The sequence below is a fragment of the Hibiscus syriacus genome, unplaced genomic scaffold (genome assembly GCF_006381635.1).
Source record: "Hibiscus syriacus cultivar Baekdansim isolate YM2019G1 unplaced genomic scaffold, ASM638163v2 tig00111989_pilon, whole genome shotgun sequence".
NCBI lineage: Eukaryota > Viridiplantae > Streptophyta > Magnoliopsida > Malvales > Malvaceae > Hibiscus > Hibiscus syriacus.
The window spans coordinates 1,109,677-1,132,633 of NW_024063230.1; the positions used below are offsets into that span (position 1 = coordinate 1,109,677).

Consider the following 22,957-nt stretch of genomic DNA (forward strand, 5'->3'; position numbering starts at 1 on the left):
TTCACGTAAAACATGTAAGAATAAAATAAGTACTCAAGTAACTCATACTTTCCATATTTAAATTATATAAACTCATATTAATTCATACTTGTAATTATAGCCCAATGTTTTATAATCGAGAATATTAGGTACGTGAGTCTCGCCAAGTGTACGCGCTATATGCACTTAAAAGTGCCTCGTAGATCTCATAGTTCACTTGAAAGTACCTCGTAGTATTGCACCGTAGGTTCCATATAAACTCGTATATCATATAGTCACTCCACCCTCATGACATGCCATTTGAATCTCACACTCTCAAATATACACATTAGGCTTTTATTAAAATTGTAACATTCACATGTAAATTCATTCGAACATATAGCTAAAATAAAATATCAGAAGAACATACCTCATGACATTCATATTTAAAAGCATATAAACTTGGTATAATGAAATTATAAAAATATAATTTCTAAGTACGTTAAATAATGTTTCTTTTAAATGATCAAGGTCGACTCATCGCAAGTTATCTTCATATCGAATATAAAATAAGTAAATTGCACTCATTTTTGTCTCACTAGTAAATCTTAGCGTCAGTTTTACTTTCACTACGGCCCTTTATCTATTTCTATTTGCTCGATTTGACTTGATTTGTGATCACAGTCTATCCGAGAATTAATTTATCTGACAAATAAAATTTCAAGATATATGTTAGTATCTAACTAACATATAAATATGCATTTACTAAAAAAAACCATAATATATTCGATAATAATTTCTATAAATTAATCAATTATATCTCTTCTCCACAAATTAATCCCTTTATTACCACTTTCAATCCTAAATTAATCACCACCATTCTTCACAACTTCCAACTTATTACTTCAACTTTATATTTTTATCATTTCATCGCTAGTATTTTCCCAAGCCCTTCAACTTTACATTTTACAAAATTTCCAGCAAAATACTTAAATTTTCAAAAACTCACATCTTAATCCTTTAATTTCCCAAACTTTGTAAAATAGTCTCATATACTTAACATTACTCCAACTTGATCCAAAACTTAATTTCAATCACATGAAATCATTCCTACATCCATTCTAATCCTTAAAGAAATTTTTGTATAATTTTTCTATTTTTCTTCCTTAAGGCCGAAAATTTTAAAGAAATTCCTTAATGGTCTCCAACTTTATTTCATGCTTGATTTCTTGAACTACAACTCATTTCCATTCATTCTAATCATTCTCACATTAAAAACAAATCAAAATCAACAATTTCCCGTAAATCCTCTACATAACCGAATCTTCCAAGTTGGTCCCTTAGTGATTTTTAGTCAACTTTTAAACTTGTATATGATTTCATAACACTCCTAAAATCAAAATCCAATCTTATTTCATTGATTTATCGCCTCCCCTTCAACCACCATAAAAACCCATTTCACTCTTTATGCATGAAATCATGCAAAAGTTATACCAAAAGAAAGAAAATTTAGTAGAGAACATTTTCCTATTTCACACTTTAGTCCAAATTCTAATTAAAATGGACCAAAATTGAAGAAAAAAACAAAATTACCTTTTTGGCTATGGAGTCACGGTAGTACTGAAGAAGATAAGAAGAGTTCACGGAAATTCTAAGAAAATATCTCCCAATTATTAACTTTTAAAACTAATTAAATGATTTTTTTATTCTTTTTGACCAAAAACCAAAAATACCCTTAATGAATTCCCAAAATTACACCCATAACCACTCCTTCATCTCTATTTTAGTAGTATTAAATAGCTGTAAAATTTTAATCTCTCACAATTTCATTTTGATCCTTTAATTTTTTAAAATTTCATTTTAGTCACTAAATGACACTTTTTCAATATATAGAGCAATTCTCACCAAATTCCACCAATCCAACTTAAATTCAACTAATTAAAAATATCCATATATTTTTTCAACCCAAGTTTACCTTCCTTCAAATTTTTGAAATCTTCCGATTTGATCCGGTTATTCGAATAATATATTGATCTTTGTCCTTTAATAAACTTGTATGCAAACTCCATATCAAAATTCTGAAATCCACTAAACTAATTGTCTTGATCTAAACTACTAATTCACAAATCCAAAATCCAAAATCCAAAATTTAAATTTTGAAATTTTATATTTTTAGTCATTAAACTTTTACAACTTTACACTTTTGTCTCCAAACTTTCAAAATTTACATTCCAACCACCAGTTCAAAATTTGGGATATTACATCACTGCCCGCCACCGATCATCTTTCGCAACAAAATTGATGCCTCAATTCATTCTTCTCATATGATTAGTTTTCTATGAAACCAACTAAAAATCGACGAAATAAACACAAACAATCTACCATTTTTTTAGATATTTAGAGACTATTAGATTTATGGGATTTGAGGTATTTGTTAAAAATATGAGATTTGAGGTTATTGTTAAAAAAAATCTTAATGTTGAAAAATATTATTTTGAGAAGATGAAAAACATACCTCAAAACTATTCTGTCGATCTTTGAAAGAGATCAGAGTATTTGAACTTTTGAATGGATTTTTGTCAATTTTCAATGGGTTTAATGGAAAATCAATCCTAGAAGAAGAAAGAAGAGTGAAACACGAACATTTTGGTATCAATCTTGTCGTGGCATATGACCAATGAATGTTGGTGCTTGGTTACCAAAGACAACAAGAAGTGTAGTGGTAAAAAAAGAAAACTATTTAAAAGTTTGGTGACAAAATTTATAACCTCAAAAGTTTAGTGTCTAATACGAAGTCATTTTAAGCATCAAAATAAATGCACCAAAACGACGTCGTTTTGGTGTGGCATGTCATATCAGCAACCATTATCCATATCATTGTCCCATTAGTAACTTAACGACGGAGTGATATAATTAAGGATAAACTATTCACTAAGTACCTAAACTATCAATTTTGGTCTATTTTAGTATCTAAACTTTTAATTTTTTCAAAACTATACCTAAAATTTAATTTTTTTTCAACAATCGATTGTTGTTGGGAATTTACTCTCCTTTAAAATTGTCTTCATGTGCTTTGACATCAAACTCCGACAGCTAACCCGATTTTCTTATTTTTAACAAGAACAAATAAAACAGCTGAGATTACATTACATGTTTATTCTTTCATGAAACATGGTATTAAATTATAATAGTGGTTGCATTGTGTAGTTGTGAATATATATATATATATATATATTCTAAAATAATTTTATTTTTATATTATAGATACGATTTATAACGTTATAATGATCTCGAAAACTGTTATGATATGACCGAAATTTAATAATATGATTATGATTTTAAGTATTTGTTTAATGCCAAAAAGCAGGAAGGAAAACAAATTTCCATGGTCGCAAGCAAGATCAGAAGGGCCATCGGACATGTGAAAGACCAAACCAGCATAAGCCTGGCCAAAGTGGGCAGCAGCAGCTCAATTTCCGACCTGGAGGTGGCCATTGTCAAAGCGACAGAGCACGAAGAATACCCGGCGGAGGAAAGACACGTTCGAGAAATCCTAAGTTTAACCTCCTACTCACGTGAACGCATCAGCGCCTGCGTCAAAACGCTCTCCAAACGCCTCAACAAGACCCGAAACTGGACGGTGGATAATGACATAGTGATATAATTAAGGATAAACTAAGTTTAACGACGGAGTGATATAATTAATGTCATTATCCATGTCACGAGAGATCTTCTTCTCCTCGAGGCGTGGCACTCGGATCCTCAACATGTCGGATTTTCGTGACACTTCCCAATCCAATTCCTGGGATTTCTCCTCATTCGTCCGGACTTACGCACTCTACCTCGACGAGAGACTAGATACGTAATAATGGAAAGCAGGCTTGGTGGGAGACGAAGCGTGTGTGGGTATAACGAAGACGATCATGAAAATAACGATGACGTTGCCATTGTTGTAAGATCCGTACCAGTCGCCGAGATGAAGAACGACCATTTGTTTTGAAGGTTGCTGCATTTACGACAGCTCCTCGACCGCTTCTTAGCCTGTCGTCCAATAGGTTTGCATATATATATATATATATCTATCTACAGTCCCATCGGATGCACTCAGTCCCATAAGATGCACTCAGTAAGTGCATACTATTATTTTAAAATTATGATTAAATTTAATTTAATGTGTTAAAAAAAATTATAATTTTTGTATACCCATATTTAAAAAAAATTAAATTTTGAATTTCCATTCTTAAATATATATATATATATATATATATATATATATATATATAGTAGTCGTAATATTGTTGTGATGGAGTAGAACAGGCTCAGCAAAGTGCAAACTCCACATTATCAACGAATTTATCCTCGAAAAATCTGCGTTGGAACAAGCAAAGGGATTCAGGGACGATTTCGGATCAGTTAAAGAAACAGAAGCGAGTGAAGAAGAAGAAGAGGATGTTAACGCCATTAAAGCGTTACTAGAACCGGAGCCTGAGAAATTAGATAATTCCAAAGCTTTAGTTGTTGTGGAAAACAAGGGTGATTTGTTGAACCTCGAGGACGAGGCAATCTCGAGTCAAGATTACGGAGACAAATTGGAGTTGGCTTTGTTTGGTGATTCCATACTGGCCGCCGCCGCTCCGTCATCGGTTCCGGGATGGGAAGCTTTCAAGGATGATTCCGATTGGGAATCAGCTTTGGTTCAATCAGCAAGCTACTTGAAGAACCAAAGAGCAACACTCGGTGGTGGGTTCGACCTATTGTTGCTGGACAGTATGTACCAGCAAGGCAACACCATGGCGGCCATGGCTTCGTCGGGTTATGTCACCACCGGAAGTGCCAGCACCGTTGCATTTGGTTCAGCCAGAAGACCGGCGATACTAGCCTTGCCGGCACCGCCGTCATCCAATCACAAAGGAATCAACGTTGTTGACCCGTTCGCAGCGTCGCTTGCGGTGGAGCCACCATCGTACTTACAAATGTCAAATATGGGGAAGAAGCAGTGGTTTTTGGTGGAGCAAAACAGGAGGGATGGAATGCAAGGGTACGGTGCAATGCCGAAAGTACACAATTACCCTTACAGCCCAGTGTACTCTCCTTGGCATGGCTATTGAAGCTTTGGCCAAATCTGTCCATTTAGATTAGTTATTATAGTGGTAAAATTAAATATATAGTCATTGACATGGGATAACAAAGCAAAGATGCGAACATGAAAGGGAAAATATCACAAGGACGAAAAAGTTGCATTCACAAATTATTTTAATGATTTTTTAATTCTTTTTTATGAATAAAACAAAGGCAGTACGATATGCAATCATATCAACTTAATATTTCTATAGGTAAACACTCTTCGGAGTCTTAGGCTGCTAGAACTTAATGTAATCGTTGAACTAATAAATCACTTTCATTATGCTCACTACAGTTAACTATTATTAAAAAGATAGACATGTCAAGATTATTTCAACGTTATTCATCTTCTTTGTCACATTACCCTCCTCCATTTCTTCAATTCCATCAATATTATTCATCTTCTTCATTGTTGAATAGTGCTCAGACTATCGACATAGTCACCAACATGTCCTCTTCCCTTACTTTTTCGCTTTCATACTAGTTTTCATGGTTACGAAAGAATACATCAGACTTTCTAAAAACATAAATTGCCTCATGGACCTTACTATCTAGCATTGATCGGTCACTTGCACCAAATTTTTGGCTCACTGCCCCATCCTCGCTTGAAGAACTTGGTCGAGAAATACGATCCATTAATGCATCTACAACTTGACAAGGTATCATATGTTGTCATTTCATCGCTCAAAGTAATAAAAGAGGTGATGAAGAAGCACAACCTTGTGTTTGCTTTGAGGCCTCAACTTATCGACGCATAAATAATGACATATGATTGCAATAGTATGGGGTTTTACCCAACAACATGCTTTTAAAGACAATTGCGAAAGCTTTGCACATTGGAACTCTAGAGTGTTAAATTTGTCCAGGCATCCAGATCAATAAGGAAGATTTCATATTATGATTGAGCCCATTGTCTTGTCCGGGGGACCAGACAACTTGTAAATCTCAGCCGGAAGTTGTCATTGTTACACAACCACATTACTTCTAGGATTGTATTTAGTTCTAAGTGCAAGGATCAATAAGAATTCATTTAGGATAAACTCAGGACTTGGCTAGCAACTTTAACGTACCTGATATGTCATGGAAATTAAAGAGTCTGATTATGATCGTTATCCACCCCATGGAGATCTCAAAGTCCATGCCTAAGATCAAAGTAAGGAAAGATTCAAAGAAAACTAGTGATGTTCAATGTTAAGGACATATATCATGTAATAATATTGAAAAGTAAGCTTGTAAATTTGTTCTCAATTTCTATAGATAATTTCACAACATTTTGATATATCCTTGTACAGCTTCAAAATTGACAAGAATTAGATTATAGCTAATTGTGGTGTTATTATAAATTATTTTAAGAGCTATTGAAGATCTTAGGAGCTCATCTACTGTTGATTCAGTTGTATTTTGTTGTGTGTGTGGAAGCTCAAATAAAGATGAATTTAATTGTGGTGTTAATATAAATTTAATTGCTTATTCGATTGACTGACTGAGTTAACAAAATACAACGAAGTATAAGAGAATTTTTCACCATAAAAATGAGAACTTTTTTCAATATATTCAGAAAATTAAAATATACTACGATTAAAACCTGTGACTTTATTCAAAATTACCCGATCATCATTTAATTATGTTCATGCAAAAAATTTGAAGTCTGGCAAAATCACTTATTTTAATTGTAGATAACTTAAATGTTAAAGCTCATGATGCAAAACATTTCATGTTAGAAATCCATAGTTAGACTTAGGATCCTCACTTTCATTTTCCATTAATGTTGAAGGTCTTTTTCTTCACCCTTTTCTAGAGACTACGAAGTGAAGAAAATTAACAAAATTTATCTGAAAATACAGCTACAAATCACAGGAAGGAGACACAAAGATTAGGCTTACCCGTCCAATATGTGGATACTCCCATCCCATGATTGGAAGACATTTTAAATAGCAGCCAAAAGACTCCAAAGCTAACAGACCCACTTGAAATAGCACTTTTCCTCCACTGGCACAAATAATGATAACTAACTATCATCAAGGGCGCCAAGATGTGCTATGAACACTGAAGCATCCCAGAGACTCGGACAAATAATCCACAACACAACACCAGCAAATAACGTTGTGATGCATAATGATAGTATAATCAGAAGAAAGGGAAGGCCCCTATGTAAATGTCCATTGCGATTGAGAATATGCGATAATCGAAAATAAAGAAAACAAAATAATTAATAAAATAACAGCAAGGCAAAACATTTTATTACCTTGTCAGTCTAGGGGAGATCTTGACATGAGTCACTCGCAGCTGCAGCTAGATGAGGAAAAGCATAACATTGAAGAGAACCAGTTGAGATCATTAAAGATTCAGGCAATTGAGAATATGAAACCTGACTTTCAAGGTTATATCCATCATAAAGGAACTTAATTTTGCCAACTGTAGTTCCCTTCCAATTTGATTTCTTCCTATTGTATGTTAAAAAATATTACACAAGCTTCCCATAGTACTGCATATTATCAAAGACAATAGAGTCATCTTGGTAATTATAAGGCTTAGACTCAAAGTTCGTGTTAGCATCAGCCACACATTTTGACAACAAACTAGAGCATATATCCTCTCTCCTTCAATCCCATTTCAACACCAGACTTTTCCTTGTTATCATTGTGGTTTCTACGCCGCTTAGAAACAAACTTATAAGGTTTCTTTCCACGCCGAACATAAACCATCTCATTTTGTTTATTTCTATGTTGTGCATTAAGTTTCTCACATGCTACCTTTCTATGTCGTGCATCAACTATTTGCGCTGGTTTCTTTCTATGGCGAGCGTAAACTATATCCCTTAATTCTATCTCAGCTGGTTTCTTTCTATGCCGAGCATAAACCATTTTTGTTTGTTTCAAACAACTCAAAGCCCTACTACTACCAGCAGTTAAAGTATATAAGCTATTATCACTAGACAAATTTCTATTTTTCGATATCCTAGGTGAACTATTCATTGCCCTATGGAATCGGAATGCTAATTCAGCATCATCACACTCTTCCAATTTACTGTTTTCCAATTCCACCGCCTTGTTGGCCACAACAGCTTTGCTAACAGCCATTCCACTTGCCTTAACCGCATCCTCAACCGTCTCTTCAACCGCACAATTAGCATCTTTGACCACATCTTCTAACAACTTAGCTGCCTCACCACTCCTAACTTCCGAAACTCTAGGATTCTTAGCATTTCTTTCGCGCCAAAAAATCCCCCTATTGCAAGCAATCTTTTCGGGGACCCAACAATCAAGGCAAACAGTAAATTCCGAACCATAAACAGAGTATGACCACGGTGGAACAGATTTGAAATCCAGAAAGCAAGTTTTGTGAAGGGAACGCTTACATTTTGCACATTAAAAGCAATCTTCGGACGCATCTTTGAAACAATAAGAGCAGATTTGAGATAAGTCAACACGATGGTAACATTTTGGGCAGAGAAGAACAATGCGCCACTCGCTGTAAAGCGTTTTAATCTGCTTTTTGGTGCTGGCGATATCACATCGGGTTCCACATGCTTGGCATTCGGTTAAGTTGGGGAATTCACGGGTCTTTTTAAGGGGAAAAGTTTATTATACGGCGTTTGGTTTAAATCCTTGGAATTAGGAGAATTATAATACAATTCTATCATTTTTTTTTTATGTTTGGTTTAAATTTTTTAAGAGAATTAGAATCCGTTGCTTTAATTTTTTATTAAATGAGGGAAAGTGAATTTGATTAATTTTACGATGGAATTCAATTCACTTGTTGGAGGGAATTGAAATTTGATCATATTACCTTCATCAATATTTTGGTAACTTATTCATATATTGAATAAAAATATTTTTTTATTATTTCGGGTCGGGTCGGGTTTCTAATTCATATATTCGGGTAGGATCGGGTGAAACTTTATTTTGGTCGGGTCGGGTCGGTTTTTTAAAGTGTGTTATTCAAGTCGGATCGAGTTTGGGTTTAGGGTGAAAAATACCCGACCCGAAAATATATATAATTTTATCTTATATATTTAGGAATAGTTACAATAATACCCCTTTATATATTATTTTTTTTCAATTAAGTCACTGTTTTTATTGAATAAAAATATATTTTTTATTATTTCAGGTCGGGTCGGGTCGGGTTGGATTTCTAATTCATATATTCGGGTCGGGTCGGGTGAAACTTTATTTTGGTCAGGTCGGGTCGGGTTCGGGTTTAGGGTGAAAAATACCCGACCCGACCCGACCCAAAAATATATAATTTTACCTTATATATTTAGGTATAATTACAATCATACCCCTCTATATATATTTTTTTTCCAATTAAGTCACTGTTTTTATAGAATAAAAATAATTTTTTTATTATTTCGGGTCGAGTTTGTAATTCATATATTCGGGTAGGGTAGGGTGAAACTTTATTTTGGTCGGGTCGGGTCTCGGATGGAGGTTCCCTTGTTCTCGGGTCGGTCGGGTGGACCAAAGACCCGTCCCAACCTGACCCATGACCATCCCTAATTGGATGATTTTAACTTATGATGTTTATTATCATGATTTTTCTAATTTATTGAAATAATAATCAATCAATAAAATTAAAATTAATTTTTTTAAATTTCTATAATATATTGCTACATGTAATTTATAAAACAAACTAAAATTAAGCAAAAAAAATAAGAAGGGCAATCCTGTAATTTTACATTACTGAAATCAAATTCATCTAACATATACGAACCAAACAGAATATGGAATTGGATTCCAATTCAATTTCTTGCCGACCAAACATAATATGGAATTGGATTCCAATTCATGACATATTCCAATTCCTTCACATATTCCATTTTATTTCACAGATTTCAATTTCCTCAGAAACATTCCAGCGAACCAAACGTCACCTTAAGGTTCTACCTATACCATTCCCGCTCGTGTGAAATTGTAGGGATGAGAATGAGATTGTCCGCAGTGTTAGGGTTAGACGTTGGGGAAATTTTGGATATTTCGTTTTAGTTATTCCGACAGCGACAGTTTCCTTAGTTTTTTCGAGGTAGATTACGAATTTAATAATCATTCCATTATTCTAACGGTTTCATTTTGAATTCAATTATTTTCTAAATCATCATTAAACTTATGTTTTAATATCTGTTTATAATATACAAGCACAATAATAACAAATATTAAACAGTAAAAAAATTAAAATTTAACGTAAAAAAATCATTTTGAAAAAAAAATCTCGAGCAAAAAATATCAAAAAGAGAGACAATATGATTTGTGTTTAAACATGATTTAAAATTGACTCCTAAACCTTAATTCTAATATCTAATTATAAGAATAAGTTTATTTTTTACAAATGAAACTTACATAGAAAAAATAGTAAAATTAAACTTTTACTTTTTAATAGCTTACGAAAGGAAAAAAAGTAAAATTTTATGTGGATTGAATTGTTTTATATATCGCATATCTCTACTTTAACCTCCGAGTTCAATAAAAAAGAACTTAGTCTCTACCATGATACAAATAATCCACGATACACCCATGAATTTACAGTCCTTAGTAAGCTCCAACACTGTGGCATGCCTGAACTAAAAGAACCAACGTGGAAGTGTCTAATGCAAAAGTAGGTGTATGGACACAATTTTATGTCAGGTAAAAATTTAAGGAAGCGATCACCCCGCTCGATAGGTATCCTAGCTTTCTCAAACCATCGTGGACCAACGATATCAACCCCGATTAAGGTGGCCGTAATGATGATATTCTAAGAAAACTGAATCTCACCCGACGCCGGTTTTGAGTCTCCGCATTTCATGTAAAACTCCACACTGATTCATAACCTTGTTAGATTAAACAAGAATGCATGTATTTCCCATGATAGGTTTAACAAAAAGTTTATGAATGCTTTGAGAATGGAGGAGAAGAGTGAAGGATCCGATGGTTGAACTTGTAATCGAATACAGTTAACTCCCTCAAAAATCATATTATCAGCTTAAAATTTAGCTTGAAATAAACCATGAACATCATGGAAGTTTATTCAGGATAAACAGCGCAATAATGCAGGTAAAACTATCCAAACAAAGTTATAAAGCTCAACTCGTTTTACTTGCTGAAATAAGTGTTAGTAATGCTCAATCCCTTGTTGAGTGATAGAAAACAAGAGGGGCTTCTAGCGCACCGTCGCCGTCCGTCCGTCTCGGCTCGGCTAGGCTCGGTTTGTGGCAATACTTGTCTTCGACAGACGACAGGTCCGCGCGGATTCTCTCTTTTTAGAGAATATTCGAGGCTTTTAAGGGAACTTATCCCATCAAGTAGTATATTGGAGGCTTCGAAATCTCTGTAAATTATTTGCTTGTATGCGTGTGCAAGAAGCATAGGCCCTTTGTTGCTCCTATTGCTATTTTAAGCCGTATATTCCATTCAAGCAATTGAACAACACATCCCCCTGAACAAAGTTAAATCTACAGAAATAAGATATGGGAAGTGAGCACACATGAATATATGCTCAAACGAAAAATAGGGTATATAAGCAACTGGTTTCTGAACTCTTACTTGCGAAAGATGGTTTTCCAAGCTACCCTTCTGCATAAACTCAGAGACTTGAAGAAGCTCTTTATCCTCCCAACAGTATCCGAGCAGCTTTACAAGGTGCGGTTGAGACAACCTTTCTAAGAAATTTACCTCGCACTGCACCAATAAATTAGGAAGCAAACGCCTCAATATCTGGGAATTCCTTTACATTCTACTATCAAAAGAAAATCATTAAAACAAGCACTGAACGGTTCCTGAAGTGCAGGAATGGATGTTTTGGTAGACCTACTTCATAGAGAGAGATTATGAAGGGATATATTAAGTAGAAGTCAAAAGAAGATATAAAAACGACGAATCCGACGTATCACGTTTGTAAAACTCCTGGAGCTGCAGATTTTCTTTAGGGAATCACTGGAGCTGAAACTGGTTAAAATAGTCCCAATCATGTCTCATGTCATTCATTCAGATTATAGGAGTGAAATCTTAAAATCTTAATTTTATGACACAAAATTAGATCTATTTCAGCCTGAGACCAGCCGAACACTTTGTCCATAAATAGCAATGTAAACTACCAGAGCAGAATAGTATAGCTTTGCATTGAAGAATGGTTCACTTCTCAGGCCTCTTTACTTGGCTAAAATGAGCTATGAACTGTTAAGAATTCATTTGATATGCAGTTAGCAGAGCACTTCTGCACATCCTTAATATATATATCGTTCATCGTCAATCAGAGGACAATCAACTATTGAAACATAAATGTTTACTTTATGCAGAGCTGGAATCTTACATGCTTGAACAAATCTTAAGTTCAGAGAAAACAAATAGACATTAACATTTAAGTTTCTCAATAAGTTGCTCTTTCTCGAGACTAATGAAAATTCACCTGCCATTCCTCAAATCCTTGCATGCTCTCAGAGTTGATCTTTTTAACAGCAATGAGGGTTCCACTTCCACTCTTCCCTGGTGCTTTCTCTTCAAGCCAGCCTTTGAAGACTTTGCCGAAACCGCCTTCACCGAGTACGATGTCAGGCCTAAAATTCTTAGTTGCATCCGATCAGCAAAACTGAAGTTCCTCATATTAAAACTTGGCAAAACATGCCCATTCGGAGAAGACTCGTCACCGCTAGAAGCCGAGAACCCACTGTCCCCGGAGATGTTACTGCCCCTAGATGCTGTGTTGCTGGTTGTTTGAGATATCACTTTGCCATCACAGAATTGACATGTACTTAGTGAATTTGTCAAACACATGGAGTTCTTAATACATGCATGAGTTGTTTTACCATCAGTACAAATGAAACAAAGCAGACAACAGAATGTAACAAATAAAAAAACACAGTTCTTAACATACAGAAATCAATGGTAAAAAATACCATACAAAAACGGCACCAAGAGCTGGGTTTTTGGTGATGAATACAAAAAAGAAAAGGGATTTTTCTTTGTAAAACCATAAACAATCTTTGTTTTGCAAAAGAAGAGCACCTGAACTGAGATGAGCAGTGGTGCTTGGTGTTGGATTATCAGCTGGAGAACCCCAGAAAATTCCCATCTTCAAAATATCTCCTTTGTCTCTCTCTCTCTCTCTCTTTTTCCAAAACAAAGAAATTCCTTACCGATAAATATCTTTGAACAAGTTGACAATAAAAAATTCAATCTTTTCTTCTTCTTCTCAATTTAAACACCCAAAAAAGGTCATAATGATTATTTCTTTGCTTGTATCATTCAAAAATTGACTTGAATTATGTGTTAATGTTTTCCACTAAGGGAGACTTTGGGGTTTTGTAATTCAAGCCAAATTCAGTTACCAATGGAAATTCCAATTCTAATAATAAAAGAAATGAATTTTCCGGCAAATTACTAAATATAACAAGTCTTCGGATGATTGAATGTTGAAGACTACGTCGTGATCGTGGGTCAAATGGCGTGTCTCGTCCAAGAAGTCGGTCAAACAAAATAAATATCATAATTATATATTATTCTTAACTATATCTTCGTAAACGAAATTCAAAGACTTCACATCTTATCTTATTGTTGAAATGAATCTTTCATTCAAAGGATGTCAAAGTTGATGAGCAGGCGGTAAAAGATGTTCTCTCCTACATACGCTTCTATAGTTTCAAGATTTTGTTTTCACTACACTTTTAATAATCCTATAAGAGGTGAAATCCGACTTGTTGAGTCGAATTCAAATTTTCTTACCATAGTTATCGAGCCTTATTAATTTTATTTATTTATTTATCATGCTGACGTGGAATACTGTCATACAGAGTAAATAAATAATCATTTGATTAATCTTAAATATTGTGTGGCTCATATCTAATTTTGACCCTCTCATGTGAAAAATGAAATTAAGGGCAATTTATTTAAACTTTTTTCATTTTTATTGGAAAATTCAACTTATCTCTCCCTTTTTAGTAGAACTAAACTTACAATTTAATTCAAAAAAATAAAATTAAGTTCAACTCAATTCAAAAATTTATGAGTTTAAAATTATTAAACTCAAAACAAAAAATTAAAATTCAACTCGAGTTAGAGTCTATAAGAGAGAACACCTTGAGTGATTTCTTAAGGGCCTCACTTTCTATTTTTATAGTTACGAATTCTTAACTTTTTCAATTTTATAAAATAGCACCAACTTTTATTGTTATGACTGAAAATCCATAATTTAATCAATGTTATTTGGTTTATTGATATAATATTAAAATAATTATTCAAAATAATAAAATATATTTATGTTCTATAGGGTCTATCTTTAAATTTTTGATCAAGGTTTATAATTAATATCCCTATTTTTTTATTTTATAAAATAGTCCTTACTTTCTATCTTTACAACTAAGAGCCCATAATGTAATCATTTTCTATAGTTTTATTAATACAATATTAAATTAAATGTTCAAAATAATAAAATATATTTTCGTTTATATGACTTATTTTTTAATTTTCGCTTAAGGTTTATATATGAGGGCTCCTAATTTTTTTTTAATTTTATAAGATAGTTCCTATTTTATACAGCACTATAATTTATTTATTTTTATTGGGAAACTCAAATTATCTCTCCCTTTTTAGTAGGGCTAAACGCACAATTTAATTCAAAAAGTTTAAAATTAAATTCGATTCAATTCAAAAATTTTTAAGTTTAAATTTATTAAACTCGACTTAAATTCAAAAAAGTAATTAAAGTTTAACTCGAGCTAGAACCAACTATAAGAGAGAACACCCTGAGCAATTACTTAAGGGCCCCCACTTTCTACTTTTATAGTTATGGATTCTTAACTTTTTCAATTTTTTAAAACAGTCCCTACTTTTATTGTTATGACTGAAAGCCCATAATTTAATCAATTTTATTTGGTTTATTAATATAATATTAAAATGATTATTCAAAATAATAGAATATATTTACGTTCTATAGGGTCTATTTTTAAATTTTTACCCAAGGTTTATAATTAATACCCCTATTTTTTTAATTTTATAAAATAATCCTTACTTTCTATCTTTACAACTAAGGGTTCATAATGTAATCATTTTTATAGTTTTATTAATATAATATTAAATTAATTGTTAAAAATAATAAATATATTTTCGTTCTATATGACTTATTTTTTAATTTTCGCTTAAGGTTTATAACTGAGGGCTCCTAATTTTTAAAATTTTATAAGATAGTCCCTATTTTCTACAACACTATAATTTAATCATTTTTATTGGAAAACTCAACTTATCTCTCCCCTTTTGCACAATTTAATTCAAAAAGTTTAAAATTAAAATTCAACTCAAACTATAACCAACTATAAGAGAGAACACCCTAAGCGATTGCTTAAGGCCCCCCACTTTCTACTTTTATAGTTATGGATTCTTAACTCTTTCAATTTTTTAAAATAATCCCTACTTTTATTGTTATGACCGAAAGCCCATAATTTAATCAATTTTATTTGGTTTATTAACATAATATTAAAATAATTATTCAAAATAATAGAATATATTTACATTCTATAAGGTCTATTTTTAAATTTTTGCTCAAGGTTTATAATTAATACTCCTATTTTTTTAACTTTATAAAATAGTCTTTACTTTCTATGTTTACAACTAAGGGCCCATAGTGTAATCATTTTTCTATAGTTTTATTAATATAATATTAAATTAATTGTTCAAAATAATAAAATATATTTTCGTTCTATATGACTTATTTTTGAATTTTCAAGATATTCCCTATTTTTTACATCACTATAATTTAATCATTTTTATGATTTATTAATGTAATATTAAATTAGTTATTTTAAATAATAAAATATATTATCCTATAAGACCTATTTTTATATTGTCTTTCAGGGCCTGAAAATGTATGAACGACTCTGTCTCGAGTTTAAAAAACTTGAGCTCAAAACATCTTAGACTTAACTCGATTAAAACTTGAACTCAAGTTCGGTTTAAACTCGAACTCGAGCTCGATTCAAGCTCAAATATGAACCTTAAGTACATGTAAAACCTTATATTGCATTCTTTAATAATAAAAAACAACAAATAAATATTAATATTATTAATAATTTAATTTTAAAACATTAAAAACTAATATATTATTTTTTTCGAGTTACTCTTGAGTTTTTCAAGTCGAGATCAACTAACACATTTTGACTTGTTAAGAACTTAAGTCAAGCTCATTCTGTCAGACCGAATCAAACTCAAGTAACTTGCAAGTATTGACAAAACTTTGACCGAATCAAATTCAAGAAACTCGCAATTTGTTCCGTCTCATTTTAAAACACTACTTTTTATTCCATTTTTTCTTCCTTGACTCACTGGAAAAAAGGTTCTAGGATGTTTTAAACAAATCAATATTTAATTCCAAATAATTAGCATTATATTAATTTTGAAATCCAGTAAAAAATCTGGAGAAATAAAATTTTCAAAATTCATACAAAATAAACTATTAACACATAAATTTTTTATATAAAATATAAAACACATTAAAATTATCATAACTCCATAAAATACATTGATCATAGCATTCAAGTTCATTGCCAAATACAAACTGCTCATCTTCATCATAGAATGAATTAGGATACAAATGAGACCATTTTTTGCTTATGTGCCTAAGAATCAGGATACACTGATCTATACAACAATAATGTATAAATGTGAAAGCTTCAACAGCTCCTATTCAGCTGGACCTGCTTTGCACCTCACCTATCTATGGTTAACCTATCTATGGATGTTGCTCAGAGCTGCAATGCTAAATCTGGGTGAGCTGAATCGGCTCGACTCGAACTAGGCGACCCAGGTGACTGAAATCTGATGTTCAGGTCTGGTGGAACTGACTCTGGTCTCTGTTGCGGTGACAACCTTGAGCCTGGTTTTTGATGTGGAGATGATTCTTCCCATGATGACTGTCGATGAATCATTGATCCTGGTGTTGCCACTGTCTCGCGCCCAGAATTTGGTGGACAGCTCAGATTGTTTGTGCCTGAATGTTCTGTCAATTTAGGGTCGTTTGAGTTCGAGTTTGCAGTTGCTGGATGTGCAAAGTTGGTTGCAGTCCTTGAGACGGTATCAAGCCTCTGAGATATCTGGAAACTGAATCCAGGAGACCTGGCAGTTCCGATGTGTTTCACCATATGAGCCGGGAGATTATACCTGTAAGCACCATTATTGTATCCATTCATGCCAGAATGAACTGGGAAGGGAGGCCTCGGCTGGACCACTCCTGCACTGCTGTTTGTCATGTTAAAACCATTATTGGGAGATCCATCGCGGGCTTCGGTCTTCGGATTCCATGATTCAGATCTTTTAGCGGTCGAAAAGGTTACAGAAGTAGTGCCAGATGCAGGTATAGGCTTACTTAAATGGCCACCTGAGATGGACTGAACTGAAGGAACATGTTTCTCAGACAAATTATCAGCTTTGGGCTTGGCAGGTTGTTTGTCTTCTTGGGTTTCCGGGGCATAAGATTCAGTGACAGAACATGAATTTTGATCAACGGAGCAGAGCAGTGATGATGCCTGCTGGCCAGGTGGAAGCGAGAGCGAAGGTAGTTGTAAAGGTCTCTGTGCCGGAATATCATTTTCTACAACCCATCCAGGACCAAAATTTACTCCTGCTGGTAAACACTTTTCTATCCTTTTGGAAGCAATTTTCCAGGCAACCGAACCAAGGTTCGCAGCAAATCGAGCTAGACTGCGTGTGTAACCATGTTCCAAGTATACCCCCACCTGCTCCAAATGAAAAAACAAGATATCAAACAAACACAAGACAATCTAAGATTCCCCACACAAGCTACTCCAGCGAAAGGATTGAGCAGAAAATATTTGCGGACATAACTTATAGCAGTGAGGAGTTTCAGTATTCTAATCAATAAAATTAAAAGACTGTCATTTATCGATATGATACATACAGTCAGTAGCTGCTTCCGCTCTCCGGCGAAAGTATTCAACACAGATGCCTCTCTTGCAGCAGAAGAATGAAATAGATTATAAGTGTTACGTCTATTCTCATCCAGCACAAAATTCTTTTTTCCGTTCTTCACCATATAACCTGCAAGAAAGACGAATCCTCTAATTCCTTCTCATAAAACGACATATAAGAAGGGTGTGGTCTAATGAGAGCCATAAGAAAAAAAAAAACCAAAAAAGGAGAAAGTTATAAGAGTTCTTGGCCTGTACCTTCATCATTTCTGTTGGATCTGTTTTCAGTGAATGAGCCTGAATAAACATCGTTGCGAGAACCATAAAAGCTTCCAGATGAGCCTGCGATATTAGACTTGTCAGAAGCAAGAGGTCCTTTTCTCATGTCATGATTGGAACATAGGGTGTTCTCTGGACCAGTAGCAAGGGTGGCATCTGAGGAAAATTCTGAAGCATTATGCTCTAAGGAAGGCCGGCCCGGTGTCTTCATGAAATTTTTGGTTGGTGGTCTACCTCTCCTTATCACCTTTGGTTCTGCTTCATTATCATCACTATCTTGCCGTAAATTATCAAAGTTCTTTTTTGCTAGCTCTTGTATCGATCGTGCCTGAAAAAAATAAAAAAATTTCAGAAAAAGAAAAACATAAAATGAACCTTAAATATAAATTACAAGCTGGTGACTGACCATACCTGTCGAAAATATATAGTATCAGGAGCATTATATTGCATCGCATTTGAACATATGAGGAAGACATCTTTCTGCAAGATAACAAAAGGAAACATCTTTTTAAGTACATTTTCTCTTTCTTTCTATCAGCCGGACAAGCTTTGTTCATATTCTCCAAACATCACCAGAAACATCATCATCAACAGATGGCCATCAAAAAGAAAACTTAAAAGAAAAAGAAAAAAAACATGTTCAGCATTTCTTCCTTTTCCCTTTCCCCACTCTTCGCATCGCATGTATTCAAATAACAAAGAAATGATACCAAAAGTGGAGCAGAGAGGGTAATAAAATGAATACCAGCAACAACTAAACACAAGAGTTTCTAGCGTTTGTATAAGAAGAATACTTTTTTTTTGTCAACAGAAGAAGTTGACCATTGTAGCATATTCGTTAAATGCAATCCGCTACCTTTGGTTACTTAGATCTTAACACAAGGAAAAGCTTAATCATTACATGAGTTATAAAATTATTTCCATAACATTTAAGAAGAATTCGTACAAAACCTAAACCTAGAATTAGAAATACGAGGAAAACTCAAGTACAAAATAATACCTATTCAAAATAAGCAATATTTATTCATTTCATTTTTCCGAACTAAGCCATCTGAGTGGCTCAATATTACCAAGTGAAGTCAGTTTCTTACTAACACATGTACTAACACAAGAGGAATAAATAACACGCCTACCAAACCTAGCTTTAAGTGATTTAAAAACATGGCAATAACAGAATTTTGTTTGTTTGCCTTACAGTCGGATTAAAAAAGAAAATCTTACAGCTAGCTAGATCGCATCTACCGCCTTAAAGGACGTAACTATCAATGAAGGTAACCGAACAATAATAAATATGATGCAGAAAGACAAAGAAACACATTCCAAACAACATATCTAGCATAGTTGTTGTGCTAATAATGAAGCTGAAAGAAGCTATACTAATTAAAGATTGAAGGCAAAAGATAAAATGACAAGCATGTTAACCAACCTCAAACTGTTCTAAGATGGCATAAGCCCCAGTAGCAAGTTTTTTCCTAATAGTTCCGAAATCCATCGGATGCTCGATAACCTCATGATAGTCCGGCAGCTGCATAAAGGGAACATAAATCAAATAAGAAAAATATGGTTTAATAACAATGATGACATTTGCAATCATACCTCTTCAGGGTCTACGGGCTCTGAAAACACGCCATAAGTATCCTTCCTGAAATCGGTTAATTTCAAAAGCAGCAGAACTGAGAAAAACTGACCATCAAAATGCTACATGTAATGTGAAAAATGAAACCAAATTTCACAGGAGGTTATTGAAATACTTTTGAAGCCTGTCTAGGATGAAAAGTAAGAGCTTTTTGTCCGGTAAAGCCGTCGAGGGTCCAGAATCCAACTGACCACCTACACATATTGATAATGATTCATAATAAATAATTAAAATTTTAAAATTCCTTAAGAAAACCTGCATTTTTTTTAAATAACAAATGGTATTGGATCTTGAGTAAACCTTGGCTGCTACGTGTGAGGTTTGCACCAGAAACAGACTTCTCTTCCTGAAAATTATTCAAAAAATATGAAATATAATACTGCAATTAGTAATGAACAAGTCAGGGGCTTTATTTCATTTAGTGGCTGAGATACAACCAAGCAAAGGAGCATGGCATTCAAACTTCCAGGTTGCAGAAAAGGCAATATACAGTTACAATAACCGAAAGAGAAAGGACAAAATCAAACTTTTAATAAACTATCACAGTCAAAATAATAATAATAATTTTCTTTTTATCAAAATAAACATTTAAAAAAATAAATTGGTGGGAAGAAAAGGAATTGCAAAAAAAAATCCAGGTAGATTACAAAAGAAAAACAGGAATAAGTCAAACCCACAAATTTACTCAAAATTGTATAAAACCCCACTAACTCACAGGCCCGAAATTCAAGGAATCTTTAATTCAGTTAATTTTTTTTTCAAAAAACCGTTAAAATACCCAAAACTGAAATGGAAAATAGCTGAAATTAGAGGAGAAAAACTAAGGTTTAATTTTTTCACAGGAAACCTCAAAATTTAGCAAACCTTTCTGGAATCAGCGGTTGCAGATCCATCCCCGATGGAATTGATTTTCCTCTTCCTGTGAGTCGAGCCCGCGTTACTGTCCTCGAGATTCGAATCGGAGCCGAGGGATTCAGAATTGACCGGCGATTTTTGCTGGGAGGAAGGCAGCTTGAGAACCAGTTTCATCTTCTTCTCCCTTCGTTTTTTTCCGGTCAATTCCTCCTCCTCCTCCTCATCTTGTTCTTCTTCTTCGTCACTGGCGTTGTCTTGTCCGTCGTCGTCGTTATCCCCCGAGGAATGATTGGGATGGCGGCGGGTGGATCGGCGGGGAGGAGTAGCAGTGGCAGAGTCGTAATTAAGAGTGGTTTTCGGGGTGGAATAATTTCTCTTGGTGTCCTGTTGACTTTGCTGTTGTTCTTTAAGGTTCCGTTTCTGAAGATCTAGAAGAGAAGGTCTGCCTTTCTTCTTCTTCTTCTTCCTCTTCTTCTCCACTACCTTACCCATACTTTGTGTTTGGGTTTGGTCCGTCCTTCTCTCTCTATCTGCTTCCTACACAGAAATTAACAAAAGGCGAATAATGCCTTGGCTTTGTTTTTCATACTGCTTTTACGACGTTGGCACGTGAAGGGCACGCATAAGAGGTTGAGGCTAACACGTGTTGAGAAACGATAGGTTGAGATGCCTTTTGTGTTGAGTGGATTCGCGTTGTAGGAAGAACATGTTCAACTACAAATCAACAAAAACAACCGACTATCGTCTCTCTTTTCTTTACTTTCCGCTTTCAACTTGCAATTTACCTTATGAATAAAAGAGTAAATTACATTATCAGTCATCATTCTATTACTTCATTCTTATTTTGGTCACTAAAATAAATTTTTGACAAAATCATCATTAATATTACCGCCTTTTATTTTGATTACTGACGTTAAAATTAACAATAATATTGGCATAAAATTTATTTATTTATTTATTTATTTTGCAAGTATTTTCTTTTTCTTCATCAATAACTTATATGATATTTTTTAATAACTTTATTTGAACTAATAAGATAAAAACACATTATTATTTTATTCAATTAAAATAAATGGTAGATTATACAAATGGTTCCCGATAAAATATTGCTTTGTTGAGTCTCCTGATTATTAAAAATTATAAAATAGTCTATCGATTATAAAACATTTTGTTGAGTCCACTGACTATTAAAGGTTACAAAATGTTTACCAACTATTCATGTGTTCCAAACTCATAATATTTTATTAAAAATTTGACGGTTATTTGAGTTGGATGTTAACCTGTTGATTGAGATATGATAAAATTATATTTTAATAATGTCTACTAGCATTGCCAATTCTTTCAAGTGCCGACTCAATGATATAATGTTTCAAGCACTGACTGAACGACATAAAATAAACGGAGAATCGATCCATAAAATACAACTCAAACAATTTTGGGATAAGATTTTATCATATTCCAATCAACAGATTAACATCTAACTCAAATAATAGCTAATTCTTTTTAACAAAGAATGATAAGTTTTGAACATGTGAATAGTCGAGTGTCTAAAGGATTTGTATATTTGATAATTGTAACATTTACAAGTAATGAGTATATGATTACAAGGAAACCTAACTATACAAAGTCAAGCAAAGTCAAAGCTTTACACAAGATAAGGTTTATACAAGTTGAACTTGGATTGAATTGGACTATTGGATTGGATTGGATAATCTAATATAATTTTTATCTTTGATAGAGTGATCATTTTATAACTTTTAACAGTTGTATAACTCATCAAAACAACACCTATAGTTGAAGAATCATCCTATAAATTTTAGTAGTCGAGAAACTTAACAAAGCAACACCCATTTATGTACTTTAAAATAAAAACCAAAAACATTAAGTTAGAAAGTATTAAAGTTAAACTGATCACCACCTCAACAAATCCTTTAGAGAGGTTCTAAATTGAAAAATACTGATAATATCTATTGCATTGTTATTTTCATCGGACATAATACGAAAGTTGTTGAAAACATTTTGATGTTTCGATATAAAAAATTAAGTATAAATGAATTTTAAGATTTTACAAATCATATTCGATTCAATTATTCGAATATCAAAATATTACTCCGAGTTTTTCAAAGTTCAATTTTAATCCTTACTAAAGTGTAAAATTGTGTTTTATACTTAAACTATTTTTGAAACAATTTTCACAAAGTATTTCGAACAAAAAACGAGCC

General features: G+C 33.4%; 2 protein-coding genes and 2 pseudogenes across 5 annotated transcripts; 1 reads left to right on the forward strand and 3 right to left on the reverse strand.

Annotated features, from left to right (window-relative positions):
- Positions 1-3,324: 3,324 nt before the first annotated feature.
- LOC120173852 lies at positions 3,325-5,068 on the forward strand (annotated as a pseudogene).
- Positions 5,069-5,299: 231 nt separating this feature from the next.
- On the reverse strand, positions 5,300-8,576 carry LOC120173825. Of its 4 annotated transcripts, none has more exons than XR_005521099.1 (4): positions 8,438-8,576; positions 6,963-7,371; positions 6,150-6,221; positions 5,300-5,729 (listed from the first exon to the last, which is right to left on the reverse strand). XR_005521099.1 is itself a non-coding variant. In XM_039180892.1 (3 exons), exons 1-3 carry the CDS (start codon positions 7,096-7,098, stop codon positions 5,560-5,562), a joined length of 372 nt encoding a protein of 123 aa, XP_039036823.1. In that variant the 5' UTR covers positions 7,099-8,570; the 3' UTR covers positions 5,300-5,559. The 4 variants fall into 4 exon arrangements, 2 of the variants coding, with proteins under 2 accessions (XP_039036823.1, XP_039036822.1); XR_005521098.1 differs by having other exon boundaries at positions 6,963-7,068; positions 7,325-8,564; XM_039180892.1 differs by having other exon boundaries at positions 5,300-5,723; positions 6,963-8,570.
- Positions 8,577-11,175: 2,599 nt separating this feature from the next.
- The window catches only part of LOC120173875, a 28,961-nt pseudogene continuing 17,179 nt past the window's right edge, over positions 11,176-22,957 (reverse strand).
- LOC120173873 lies at positions 16,579-21,312 on the reverse strand. The gene is made up of 9 exons (XM_039180922.1): positions 20,745-21,312; positions 20,181-20,226; positions 19,996-20,074; positions 19,841-19,886; positions 19,671-19,769; positions 18,656-18,724; positions 18,224-18,572; positions 17,956-18,095; positions 16,579-17,773 (listed from the first exon to the last, which is right to left on the reverse strand). Exons 1-9 carry the CDS (start codon positions 21,225-21,227, stop codon positions 16,784-16,786), a joined length of 2,301 nt encoding a protein of 766 aa, XP_039036853.1. The 5' UTR covers positions 21,228-21,312; the 3' UTR covers positions 16,579-16,783.

Bases quoted from the DNA above. Each gene is read 5' to 3' on its own strand.
- LOC120173825 (XM_039180891.1), bottom strand. From the start codon at position 7,098: ATGATAGTTAGTTATCATTATTTGTGCCAGTGGAGGAAAAGTGCTATT. The intron at 6,222-6,962 runs GTAAGCCTAATC...CTTTGATCTTAG, and splicing joins AGTATCCACATATTGGACGG to GCATGGACTTTGAGATCTCC. The intron at 5,730-6,149 runs GTACGTTAAAGT...TACCTTGTCAAG, and splicing joins TAATTTCCATGACATATCAG to TTGTAGATGCATTAATGGAT.
- LOC120173873 (XM_039180922.1), bottom strand. From the start codon at position 21,227: ATGGGTAAGGTAGTGGAGAAGAAGAGGAAGAAGAAGAAGAAGAAAGGC. The intron at 20,075-20,180 runs GTTTACTCAAGA...CAATATGTGTAG, and splicing joins CCTCACACGTAGCAGCCAAG to GTGGTCAGTTGGATTCTGGA. The intron at 19,770-19,840 runs GTATGATTGCAA...CCCTTTATGCAG, and splicing joins AGCCCGTAGACCCTGAAGAG to CTGCCGGACTATCATGAGGT.